We start from the raw sequence: 13,056 nt of genomic DNA on the forward strand, positions 1-13,056 counted from the left end.
AAGGCGGTGAATGTGGTTGTACTGTTAATATGGATTGTGAGTGTTGACTGGGATCATGATGTATGTATACATCAGGGGTGACACAGGACCACAATATACTTAAGCATATGTCTCAGGGCTTAGACTGACATGCTCCTGTGGAGCACGGGTTGTCATAGGGTTACATGTCAATGTATGTAGTGTACTGCCCACATGATAGCCACATGGTCCACACCAGCAGTTTTCATGTGGCTGTCTGAGTTCAAGTATGTACACCCCTGTTGCAGTACTCACAAATGTCTAGGCATGTGGGGTATGTGGGCCTGGGGTCCCCATGCTCAAGGCTGTTTGTATGTCTCTGAAGCACAGTTTCCTATTATTTCTCCTAATGCGGCTGTGATATCCATGGTTCCCCACTGCTTGGTGGATTTTTGTGCTCTACTGTATTTTCGTGCTCTACACACGGTTCCTGGGAGACAGAGAGGGTTCTGGTGTCTCGGGATCCAGACTGACTTTTGTGTGCAAACCTGAGTCTACCTATTAAAGGACCAAAGAAGGACTGGCTCTGAGGCTGTGGGCAGCCTGGAAGCAGACATGAAAATGTCTTGCGGTTTTCTCTGTTCTCTTCTGGAACCTAGCGGGTTAACAAGCAGTTCTTCCGGTCGCCCCTCCCAGCCTGTAGCTTCTTGTTGCCATGGAGATGGTGGCCCCGCCCCTGATGCAGCACCAGCCCCCCCATTGGCTGCAGTGGTGACTGTGGGGCTGAGGGGGGAGCCCAGGCCTGGGCAGCCATTCTGGAGCTGGAGCCGGAGCTTGGCTTCCCCCACTTTGATTCTCCTTCAGCCCTTCAGCCCCTCCAAATTCCCTAGCAGCGGACCTTCAGCTCCCTTCCTCTAAGCTCTTGTTCCCTCGATTCTTGGCAGGCTGAGCTTCATCCGTATTCACCTCCCCCCTCCTCTTTGCCAGCCTTTACTTGGGAGTCCCCAGAATCCCACTGTCCTTCCTCCCCACTCCTCTGCATTCTTTTCTTCTCCTCTTCAACCATTCACTAGCACTGCAGTGCACGTGGACCCGGCTCCTTCTCCCCGCTCCCCATCGGTCCCTTCCTCAGATTTCCTGTTGTTCCCTTCTACTCAGCACAGGTCCCTTCTGAGACCTTCCCCTCCGGTCCTGGGAGGGGGTCATGGGAGGCAGCCCTGGACCTCCAGACAGACAGGGCCTCTGGGAGGTGTGGGGCAGGAGGAGGATGTGCCTGGCCGGGAAAAGAGGAAAGCCCACCAATGGGCAATGACCTTTAACCTGTCTTCCTCCAAGCAAGCCCCTTCTCTTGGGTGGGGGACAGGCAACTGAGCCTCCCTGGGCCGTGGGTATTCTCCATTAGGGGGTTTTACTGACCCTCTTGACTATGCCCTCCTGCTGACTGCTAGTCCCAGTCATGGGCTTAAGGCCTCCCACCCCAACCCCGTCAGGGGGCTCCGGCTCGGGTTCCTTGCCCCCTCCTTCCCACCGCCAGCCGCTCCGCCGCCGCTGCTCTTCTTGCTGCTTTCCGGGGGGTAGGTGAGGCCGGAGCTGAGGGGCCGAGGGAGGTGGCTAATACACTGGCCCAGGGTGGAAATCGGGACTAACAGTTCCCCAGCCCCTTCCCCAACTTTCCTTCGGGCCCTTTCCTTCCCTCCAGAATACCACTTGGGTCGCTCGAGGAGGAAGAGTGTCCCAGGGGGGAAACAGTACAGCATGGAGGCCGCCCCCGCTGCGCCCTTCCGGCCCTCGGTGAGTGAATGGAAGTGCTACCAGATGTGGCTCAGCCTGGCCCCATCTCCTCCAGCCCCAGCTGGAGCCCCAGGATTCTGAAAAAGAGGACCCAAGGAAGAGTGTGCATGTATCCCCACCTCTTTGGTTTACCCCTTCTTGGCTCTGCCCCCTACTTCTTGGACCAGCCCTCCCACCTTTTCCAAGCTAGTGTGTGTGTTTGTGTGTCTGCTCACATCATACACAGCACCCGTGGGAGCAAGGAAGGCAAACTGGTGTCAGGGCTCCTGTCCCTTTTCCTCTACTCCATCTTCTTCCAGGGATTCCCTGCCACCTGAGGGTGTCTAGGGAGAATCTGAGCTGCCCCCAGTCACCCCTATTCCCATTTGCTCCCCAGCAAGGCTTCCTGAGCCGGAGGCTAAAAAGCTCTATCAAACGTACAAAGTCACAACCCAAACTTGACCGGACCAGCAGCTTTCGACAGATCCTGCCTCGCTTCCGAAGTGCTGACCATGACCGGTAGGTACAGGACCTGAAAGGAGATGGGTGCTGAGTGAAGTCGGGGTCCCTGAGAACAAAGGTTAACCGCAGAGAAGAGCTGGCCTAAGCTATAGGTGACAGGAAAGAGGTAGTGACAAGGGGTGATCTGCTGAGGCAGGGGAGGAGGTGAAGGTGAAGCCAAGGAGGGCAGGAGGGCTCATAGGGTGGAAGGAAGGGTGGGCTCCTGCCCCTGGTGAGAGGGAGGCAACAGAACCTGGGGGAGGTGAGGCAGGGCAGCAGGTGGACCTGGTGAGGGGCAGCTGATGCTGATGGAGGGTCAGGGCTCAGAGACCCCAGTAGTAGGGCTGGTGGGGAGCAAGGGAACAATGGGAGAGGGAGTGTCTGGTATTCCGGTAACAGAATGGGGGCAAAGGCTGGGGTTAATCCAGGCCTGAGGAATGGGGAAGGAAACCTGGCTGCTTGCCTTTGTCCTCTGGGCTTCCCCTAGTCCAGTCACTCCCCGGAGAGAGTCTGTCCTTTTCCCTTGCGTATGGCTTTCCTAGGGACTGAGCAGGGTAGGAAGGTTGGGATCAGGTGAGTCACACCTTTCCCTGCCCCCTTCTAAGTAACCAGTGCTGGATTTGGGGCTGGAGGGGGGGGGGGGTGTGAGGGCATGGTATTCCTGGCCGCGGGGGCGGGGGGCCGGGGGAGCGTGGTGCTGACGGCAGCCAGAGCCTGTGATGACGGGGCTGCTATAAATAACTTCATGGAGGCTCCCACACCCGAGCTCCCCTCCTGCTTCCCCATGCTCTCCATCTTGGTCCCCTACCCATTTCCACGCCACTTGCTGTCCTTTCTCTCCTCGCTCTGGTACCTCAGCCCCGTGTACACCCTGGTCTGTCCTCTGCACAGCAAACGCTTGCTCTTCCTCAGCCTGACTGCCCCTGCTTGCTGTGCTGCCTCCTCCTCTTCCCAAGTCTGCTTTCCAGCCTCTGACCTTTATTCTGCCCCCTGACTCTCCTGTGCCTTTCTCTCTTTATCCCCGGGTTGTACTGAAAACTCACTTCATTTATGGTTTGAATCATAAAATGTTTATTAGGCACTGTGTGCCAGGTCCAAACCAGACATTACTGTATTTCCTCTGTGACTAGACTCTTAGATTCCAGTTTTTTCCTTTATATTGAGATTCTGCTTTCTGAAGTCACCTAGACATGTCCAGGCCATTTTGTTTTTACCTTTTCTTTTTTGCTGCTGTTGTTTTGTTTTCGACATGGTTTGTTTCTGTTTTTAAAGACAAAGTCTCACTATGTGGCCCTAGCTAGCCTGGGACCTGCTATGTAGTCCAGGATGGCCTCAGACTTAACAGGGATCTATCGGTCTCTGCCTCCTAAGTGCTGGGCTTAAAGGTTCGTATTACTATGCCCAGCAATTTTGAGGATGAGTTGACACAGATAAGTCTCTTGAAGGGCTTTGGTTTCCATACACCTCCCCCATCCACACGAGGGGCCTAGGCTTCCTCCTGTGATGCTGTATGTGAAGGACTGAGACTCTCCTCTAGTAAGGAAAGGGCCTTCCATAATGTTTCTCTGAACCTTGTGCCACCAGGGCCCGGCTAATGCAGAGCTTCAAGGAGTCACACTCCCATGAATCTCTGCTGAGTCCCAGTAGTGCTGCTGAGGCCTTGGAGCTCAACCTGGATGAAGACTCCATTATCAAGCCAGTACATAGCTCCATTCTGGGCCAGGAATTCTGCTTTGAGGTAGTGGCTTTGTGGGCTGTGGTGGACTGAGAGGGCAGGGATGCAGGAGGGTAGGCCCCAAGGGCCTGGAGTAAGTGGTGCATGTGTGGATATCAGGGGAACAGGGCTAGGATGACGGAGGAAGGTGAGGTGTGGTCTCCAGCCTCTAGGAAGCACCCCTTTTTGGAGCCCCACCTCAAATTCATACTCATCTCCAGGTAACAACATCGTCTGGAACAAAATGTTTTGCCTGTCGGTCTGCAGCCGAAAGGGACAAATGGATTGAGAATCTACAGAGGGCCGTAAAACCCAACAAGGTACTGGGGAGGAAGGGAAACGGGGGCTGTGGGCCTAGTGGGCTAAATGATGGGGGTCTGGAAGGAGGAGCAGGCATAGGAGCTAGGGTGATTGCCATTGTTTGGAGTCCCCCGTTTATTTCCCTTCCTTCCCCAACTGCTACCTTATGTCATGCTCTGCTTCCCAACCATGAAAGCCACAGAGCTAGGGAGCAGACAGGGCTTGTCAAGTTCTTCAGTCCAGTCTCCCTGCAGATGGAAGGCCTTACTCCCCTAACAGGTGGTTACCCAGCCCCAGTCAGTGCTTTGTGAACCCTGGCTCTCTTTATAAAGTCTACACAAGTGTGGTTGGACTCAGTGACCTCAAGGCCCTCTTGACAGAGTCCCTGTGCATCTGCTCCAACCAAGACTTAAGTTCCCCGAGAAGAAGCTGCCACTCCGTCAGCTGGCCTCGGATTCCAGTTTGTAGCAGACTCACAGTCCTGGCCATCTTCCTCTTTTCCCCCTGGGCCTTTCTTAGGAAATCCCACTTAAAATGCTCCACACAATCTGAACCATACAGGATCCAAGTACCACACTGCTTTCAACACACCTCCTCAAGCTGATCCTCAGGTCACACTGCACGGGCCCTATATCTGATGTTTCTGTGGGACTCTCTCATCCACATGTTTGAGGTCTCCCTTACTTTAAAGAACAGTGTTGCTGTGGTGGCACAGGCCTTTAACCCCAGCACAGAAGCAGGTGGACTTCTGTGAGTTCAAGGCCAGAGTGCATTCCAGGATAGTCAGAGCTATATGGGGTGATCCTGTTTCATAAAACCAAAAATAAATAACATTAAAAGTCCACATTTATTTCTTTGTGGGGGTAGGGGGGGTCACAGTGCACATGTGGCGACCAGAGCGTGGCTTTCTGGACTTGGTTCTTTCCTTCCACTCTCATGGGTCCTGGAGCGCACACTCATGCTTGGCACCATCACCAAGGAAGCCATCTTGTTGGCCCCTTCATGCTTGTGACTTGCCACTTGAGCATTTCCCAGCCTTAATTCTGTATGAGCTGCCCTTCTCTGTTAGCCTTCGGGGCCGCAGTAAAAGTCACCATGGACTGAGCCAGCTGAAGCTGCTCTCCCACAGGTCAGGGTTGAAGTCCAGTGTAAGCAAGGCCAGGTCAGTTCTGAAGCTGTCACATCAGTCCTTCCCTCTTTATATGGCGGCCTTCCTTCTGTATGTCTGGAAATAGCCCTCTCCATGTGATAAAGTCACCAATGACTGGATTAAGAGATCACATTCATCAAGTGTGCCCTCATCGTAGTTGACATCTGCAGGACATGTTTTTGAATGAAGCCACACTTGGGCTCTAGAGAAACACTAATTCACGGTCACTGCTAGGGGTAGTGGTGCACGTGCTCATTTGGGCCAGCCTGGGCTACCTAGTGAGGCTATCTCAGAAACCAGAACCAGGGTGGAATAGAATTCTGGGCGTGGTGGACACTATTCAAGCCCAGTATACTTACTGCTCACCTTATAGCCACCATCATGATCCTGCGTGTTCACTGTCCTTCCGGTGTGTCTGTCTTTACCCTTTGATCTGCCCCAACCACTTCCTCATGCCAGGACAACAGCCGCCGGGTAGACAATGTGCTGAAACTATGGATCATAGAGGCTCGGGAGCTGCCCCCTAAAAAGCGTTACTACTGTGAGCTGTGTCTGGATGACATGCTGTATGCACGGACCACCTCCAAGCCCCGCTCAGCTTCCGGAGACACTGTCTTTTGGGGCGAGCACTTCGAGTTTAACAACCTGCCGGCTGTCCGGGCCCTGCGGCTGCATCTGTACCGTGACTCGGACAAAAAGCGGAAGAAGGACAAGGCAGGCTATGTTGGCCTGGTGACTGTTCCAGTGGCCACCCTAGCTGGGCGCCACTTCACAGAGCAGTGGTACCCCGTGACCTTGCCGACAGGCAGTGGGGGCTCTGGGGGTATGGGCTCAGGGGGAGGAGGGGGGTCAGGGGGTGGCTCAGGAGGCAAAGGGAAAGGAGGTTGTCCTGCTGTGAGGCTGAAAGCTCGGTACCAGACGATGAGCATCCTGCCCATGGAGCTGTATAAGGAGTTTGCGGAGTATGTGACTAACCATTACCGGATGCTGTGTGCAGTGCTGGAGCCTGCCCTGAATGTCAAGGGCAAGGAGGAGGTTGCCAGTGCACTGGTTCACATCCTGCAGAGTACTGGCAAGGCCAAGGTGAGCTCTGTGCCCCCAGGGAAAGCTGGCTTGAGTGAGCATGGGCTTGTGGGCAGTGAAGAGAAAATAAACTCACGAGGCTGACCCTTGGGTTTTCCTGGACTCCAGGACTTCCTTTCAGACATGGCCATGTCAGAGGTAGACCGGTTCATGGAGCGGGAACACCTCATATTCCGCGAGAACACGCTCGCCACTAAAGCCATAGAAGAGTACATGAGATTGATTGGCCAGAAATACCTCAAGGATGCCATTGGTACTTCAGGCCTTCTTCCCGAACCTCCCTGTGCCCACCCTACCATTCCTCCAACCCAGGGAGCCCCTGTCCCTGCCCTTGGAAAGTGTGACCGCTCCCTGTTGTACACCCTCTCCCAGGGGAGTTCATCCGTGCTCTGTATGAATCTGAGGAGAACTGTGAAGTAGACCCCATCAAGTGCACAGCGTCCAGTCTGGCAGAGCATCAGGCCAACCTGCGGATGTGCTGTGAGTTGGCCCTGTGCAAGGTGGTCAACTCCCATTGGTGAGACTGGGAACTCTGGGCTGGGGGGCCAGGGCTGGGCAGTTGTGTGTTCATCTGTTCATCCATCTGTCCATCCTCAGAGGACTGATCATCAGTACGGGCAAAGCATTTTCTGGGGTGTCGTAGAACAGAGAGAGGTGAACCTCAGATGACCTCTAACCAAAATGAGTAGGGACACATGAGATGCACAGAAAGCCACAGAACCGTTATGATGTGTGTTAAGGGAGGGTTCCGAGGGCAACACCAAGTCAGAGAAGACAAAACCGTAACAAGGTGCCCCGGACTGGACCATGAGGACCGGACTTGGGCTGGTATTTGTACACAGTAGGCAAAGGACATTTCCAGGCTGTGAGATCGCACAGTTGTGTTGTGAGAAGGCCTGGAGCTTTCAGAGGATGGCCATCAGCTGCAGCACAGCTTCTAGTGGAGGCAACAGGGGAGAGAGAGCTGTGCTTTGGGGATGAAAGAACCTGGAAGTACAGGGCTCAGGAGTCTGCAACTGTCAGACACCAGGAAGAGGCATGACGGAGGCTGCCCACAAGTCAGAGCTACACGGGGAGGGAAAGAAAGAAGCCCAGACCACTGGAGGCTCTGGTTCAGGTGTGAAAACCAGATGTTGGATCAGGGTGCAGTCAGAAAGCCTAGAAAGGGGCTACTCAGGCTCAGGGTTGGCTAGAGGAAGGATCAGCAGGGGTTGTGTGAAGAGTCAGGAGGACTCAGAGGTCATGAGACTCTAGTGCTTAGGAGACCCACAGCCTCACTGACAGATCCAGGGAAGTCAAAAGGAGGAGCCAGCTGGCAGTGTGGGGGCGATGGTGAGCTGTTTTACACGAGTCAAGTTTAAGGTGTCAGTGGGACATTGAAGTGGCACTGGGAGGCGGGGAAGAGCAAGCTGAGCCATTCCAGGGACTGGGGATCATGCCTGGGGCACGTCCATCCCCATTTCCCTGGAATCCAGAAGAGTTGGGGGGTCCGAGCTCCCTGTACCTCAAGTGACCCTCCATCTCTCTCCCATCTCTGTCTCTTCCCTTGGTGTCTGTTTTTCTTCTCCTCCTCTCCTTGTCTCTCTCACACCCTCCGTCTCTCTCCCACGTGTCTCTCTCCCCTTGCCCCTTTCCCCAACTCTCCATTTCTCTCTCCAGAATCTGTTCCCTCTACCGTGGCCCTCTTCTTCAGCAGCCTCCTGTCTTCCTCCTGCAGTCCCTCCCTCCCAGTCTCTCTCACCTGTCTCCACACCCTCACCTCCTACCACCCCCTCAGCATGTTCCCTGAAAGCTGAGGGTCTCTGGGGCTCAGTCCCGGTCTCTCTTTCTCTCTTTCTCTCTCTGTCTCCCTACCCCTTCCCCCCAGCGTGTTCCCGAGGGAGCTGAAGGAGGTGTTTGCATCTTGGCGGCTGCGCTGCGCAGAGCGGGGCCGGGAGGACATTGCTGACAGGCTGATCAGTGCCTCGCTCTTCCTGCGCTTCCTCTGCCCGGCCATTATGTCGCCCAGCCTGTTTGGGCTTATGCAGGAGTACCCAGACGAGCAGACCTCACGGACCCTCACCCTCATCGCCAAGGTCATCCAGAACCTGGCCAACTTCTCCAAGTGAGGGAAACTTCAGGAAGGGCGGGATGAGCTGGGCTTCTAGAAGGGTGTCCTGAGTCACCAGGGCATCTGTGTCTCTGGCCAGGTTTACCTCAAAGGAGGACTTCCTGGGCTTCATGAATGAGTTTCTGGAGCTGGAGTGGGGTTCTATGCAGCAGTTCTTGTATGAGATATCCAACCTGGACACGCTGACCAACAGCAGCAGTTTTGAGGGCTATATAGACTTGGGCCGCGAGCTCTCCACACTTCACGCCCTGCTCTGGGAGGTGCTGCCCCAGCTCAGCAAGGTCAGTAGAGGTTCCTTCTGTCCCATCCCCAGGTACTTCTAGAAATACCTGGGCTAAGAGATGATCTCTGCACAAAATTCTTACCTCCTTCCTGTTCCCAGAAACGTCACCACCACTTCTAGTGCACGTCACGAAACCTCTGCCCATGGCCTCTGAGGCCCTTTTAGAACTGGGCACTCACTCATCAAGTGACAGCCTTGTCCTTCCAGGAAGCCCTCCTGAAGCTGGGTCCACTGCCCCGGCTCCTCAATGACATCAGCACAGCCCTGAGGAACCCTAACATCCAAAGGCAGCCAAGCCGCCAGAGTGAACGGACTCGGTCTCAGCCCATGGTGCTGCGAGGGCCATCAGCCGAGATGCAGGGCTACATGATGCGGGACCTCAATAGGTGAGCACCCTGCTTCCACACCACTGCTCTGGGAGCATGACCGCTCCTGGAGGCTTCCTGCTGGGCCCTGTATGTATCTCTCCAGACCTCAGAAGGGAAGAACAAGGTTCTGAGGGACAGTGGTTAGAGTACAGGTAGTGGGAGGCTGGGGGCTCCTCAAAGCCAGTGAGGGAGAGGTGCAGAGCCCAGAAGTGCTGAGGCTCCTCGGCTCCAAGCTCAGCCTGCCGTAGCTGGCTTACTTTGTTCCCCTGACAACCCACTGCTTTCCTTAGGCTGTGGTTCAGCCATGTGGTACCAAAATCATCAGGTATCCCTGGGAGACCTAACTCCTGCTCCCCCACACTGCCTTACCCCAGTGGGCTCTGGAGCCCGACATCCAGTTTGATGGGGGAGGGGAGGGTCTGAGCCTCAGCTCCGGACGGTGTCCTTCATCTGTGATTACTCTGCTGTCCTCACCCATGTCTTCGTCTGCAACACCACGCCCTCCCGCCATCCCTTCCATCTCCGTCCACACCTCTCTCCTCCTCTTCCTCCTCCTCCTGTCTGTGCTTGCCCCTTTGCATCTCTCTCCAGCTCCATCGACCTTCAGTCCTTCATGGCTCGAGGCCTCAACAGGTGAGGGCTCTGTCCTCCCCACCCTTCTGTCCTGCTGCACTGGCCTTCACCCACCTCTGCTCCTCATCTCCTCCTTTCCCAGGCCTTGTCCCTTCCCTTCTCCCATCCTCCCTGCCTGCCTCTTTAGGGCTGCCACCACAAGCTCTCGGCCCTCCCCTGTGGGTCCCACTTTTTACCTAAGGCCAGCACCAGCCCACAGGCTCAGGTGCCAATAGTCCTGGCCTTACTCGCCTGTGTCCCCTTTCCTTCCAACAGCTCTATGGACATGGCTCGCCTCCCCTCCCCAACCAAGGAAAAACCACCACCACCACCTCCCGGTGGGGGTAAAGACCTGTTCTATGTGAGCCGGCCACCACTGGCTCGGTCGTCCCCAGCGTATTGCACAAGCAGCTCGGACATCACAGAGCCAGAGCAGAAGATGCTGAGTGTCAACAAGAGCGTGTCCATGCTGGACCTTCAGGGCGACGGGCCTGGGGGCCGCCTTAACAGTAGCAGTGTTTCCAACCTGGCCGCTGTTGGAGACTTGTTACACTCAAGCCAGGCCTCACTGACAGCAGCCTTGGGGTTGCGGCCTGCACCTGCCGGGCGCCTCTCCCAGGGGAGTGGCTCTTCTATCACAGCAGCTGGCATGCGCCTCAGCCAGATGGGTGTCACTACGGATGGTGTCCCTGCCCAGCAACTGCGCATCCCTCTTTCCTTCCAGAACCCTCTCTTCCATATGGCTGCTGATGGGCCAGGGCCCCCAGCAGGCCATGGAGGGAGCAGTGGTCACGGTCCACCCTCCTCCCATCACCACCACCACCACCATCACCACCACCGAGGGGGAGAACCCCCAGGGGACACTTTTGCCCCATTCCATGGCTATAGCAAGAGTGAGGACCTCTCTTCAGGGGTCCCTAAGCCCCCTGCCGCCTCCATCCTTCACAGCCACAGCTACAGTGATGAGTTTGGACCCTCTGGTACTGATTTTACCCGTCGGCAGCTCTCACTTCAGGACAACCTACAGCACATGCTATCCCCTCCCCAGATTACCATCGGTCCCCAGAGGCCAGCTCCCTCAGGGCCAGGAGGGGGCAGTGGTGGGGGCAGTGGTGGGGGTGGTGGGGGCCAACCACCTCCCTTGCAGAGGGGCAAGTCTCAACAGTTGACAGTGAGTGCTGCCCAGAAACCCCGGCCGTCCAGCGGGAACCTATTGCAGTCCCCGGAGCCAAGTTATGGTCCTGCCCGTCCACGGCAACAGAGCCTCAGCAAAGAGGGCAGCATTGGGGGCAGCGGGGGCAGCGGTGGCGGAGGGGGTGGGGGGCTCAAGCCCTCCATCACCAAGCAGGTAGGTGAGGGTAGGGTGAGGTGGGGTGGGTGAAGCAGTGTAGTCTGGTGTGACATTAAACAAAGGGGTGGCAGTTGGCCTGCATTGCCAGTCTGAGGGCAGCTAGGACTAGGTAGTGATTTTTTTAAACAAACTCAACGAACATTAAGAAGAGGGTCCTCGGCAATGTCCTCTGAACTGTTGAGGCGCCAAGGATGTGTGGATGAACAGCTGAGGGCCCAACCTCAGCACTTCTCCAGGCGGGCAGGGCTACTCTACTAGTTCTGAGGGAGAAGGGCTAAGTCAGGGGAACAGGTCTGGGGTCATTTCTCTGTTCTCTTCCTCTGAGCATGCCCTCCCTTTCCCTCCTTGCTGGTCTCAGCATTCCCAGACTCCATCCACGCTGAACCCCACAATGCCGGCCTCAGAGCGGACCGTGGCCTGGGTCTCCAATATGCCTCACCTGTCGGCTGACATTGAGAGTGCGCACATCGAGCGGGAAGAGTACAAGCTCAAGGAGTACTCAAAATCCATGGACGAGAGCCGGCTGGACAGGGTACAGTGGCCTTGCCCTCTGACCCCCGTTCTTTTCTTTTCATGCCAGGGGAAGGAAGGCTGTCAGTCCATCCATGCAGATAAGGAGGGTAAAAAGAAAACAGACAGACCTCTTTCCTATTAGGAGTAGAAAGACTCTGTTAGCCCAGCTGTCTTTGTGGGTCAATCCATACTACCTGCCTATAGTGTAGACCGGAGGGAGCCGTTCTGTTTAAGCTCTGAGGAAGAGAATGGCTCCAGGATTAGGGTGTATGTAAGGAAACCACTGAAGGTGGTCAAGGTAGCACAGGCCTGTGAACTGTTGTTTACTCAGGAGGCTAAGGCAGGAAATGTCAGCTCAAGACCAGCTTGGACAACTTAATGAGACCCTGTTTCAAAATAAGAAGTGGGAAGGAAGCTGTTGGAACAGTTTGTGGTAGAATGTGTTTGAGGATGCAGGATGCAGGAGGCCCTTGGTGTCAGCGTCCAGCACTCACCCAAGGCAGCTAGCCCAAGCCATGACTCCCCCTGCCTGTAAAATGGCACTGCTTAGGAGCAGGCCTTCAGAGGATGGTGACGCTTCTTACGCTTCTTACGCTTCTTACGCTGCTGCCGTTCCTGCCCGGATGCAGATGAGTCCTTGTTGAGGAAAGCCCAGTCCAGCACTGCACAGAGCTTTCACAAGTGCAGAGCAGCTGGGAGCTCCCTATGGGATACGTGTGTACTGTGCAACTCAGGAGCTGCGGTTTTAGTTACCTCGCGGTTAGGTAGCTGTGTGTAAGCTGGGGTAGAGCTTAGCAGTGGGGTTCTGGGTTTGACCCCTAGCACGGAAAAACAGCAGAGCATAAAAGCACTACCTGTGACGTCTGGATTCAGCCACATGGAGCTAGTCTGAGCCAGACTCCTATTAGTAGCTGTATTCTCAGCCTCTTGTTTGCAGCACAGGACTAGGGTGGAAGTACAGAGACAGCACCTGTCCCACCTCACCCAGTAACTTTTCTCCTGTCCCCCATGTGCTAGGTTTGGAATTCTTGTCCTTAGGCCTTTAATTTGTAGATAAGATTCTCAAGGAGTGTCCAGGAGTTTTGACAGGGTGCCCAGTGGACCCCGTGTTCCCCATGCATGTGTGAGGGCATGGCACATTTCTAGGGTTTGGGACTGACTTTGACTTTGCTCCACCTTGAAGAAGCCTCAGTATTACCTCAGAGCTTTCTTCAAGGCAGATCAAGTGTGTTCAATATGCAGAGAAAGGACAGGGTACTCCTTGTCCATGGCGGAAGCAACAGGGATGGGAGCAGACTGGTAAGGCTGAGGCTGGGCGCCTCTCACAGTACGGGGTCATGTGC

General features: G+C 55.4%; 1 protein-coding gene across 4 annotated transcripts in view; it reads left to right on the top strand.

Moving 5' to 3' along the window:
* The window catches only part of SYNGAP1 (synaptic Ras GTPase activating protein 1), a gene marked incomplete at both ends in the record, with an annotated part of 28,282 nt that overhangs the window by 9,065 nt on the left and 6,161 nt on the right, over positions 1–13,056 (top strand). For 3 of the 4 annotated variants that reach the window (XM_080937984.1, XM_080937985.1, XM_080937987.1), the window contains 13 exons: positions 1,658–1,749; positions 2,126–2,247; positions 3,814–3,967; positions 4,165–4,263; positions 5,853–6,476; positions 6,585–6,729; positions 6,849–6,993; positions 8,344–8,580; positions 8,666–8,867; positions 9,077–9,255; positions 9,829–9,870; positions 10,126–11,197; positions 11,559–11,732. In XM_080937984.1, the coding sequence (XP_080794110.1) occupies positions 1,658–1,749; positions 2,126–2,247; positions 3,814–3,967; positions 4,165–4,263; positions 5,853–6,476; positions 6,585–6,729; positions 6,849–6,993; positions 8,344–8,580; positions 8,666–8,867; positions 9,077–9,255; positions 9,829–9,870; positions 10,126–11,197; positions 11,559–11,732 (3,287 nt within the window). The remainder of the gene's footprint in view (positions 1–1,657; positions 1,750–2,125; positions 2,248–3,813; positions 3,968–4,164; positions 4,264–5,852; positions 6,477–6,584; positions 6,730–6,848; positions 6,994–8,343; positions 8,581–8,665; positions 8,868–9,076; positions 9,256–9,828; positions 9,871–10,125; positions 11,198–11,558; positions 11,733–13,056) is intronic. The other variant, XM_080937986.1, reaches the window with a different exon arrangement.

This window comes from Micromys minutus (assembly GCF_963924665.1).
Source record: "Micromys minutus genome assembly, chromosome: 25".
NCBI classification, from domain to species: domain Eukaryota; kingdom Metazoa; phylum Chordata; class Mammalia; order Rodentia; family Muridae; genus Micromys; species Micromys minutus.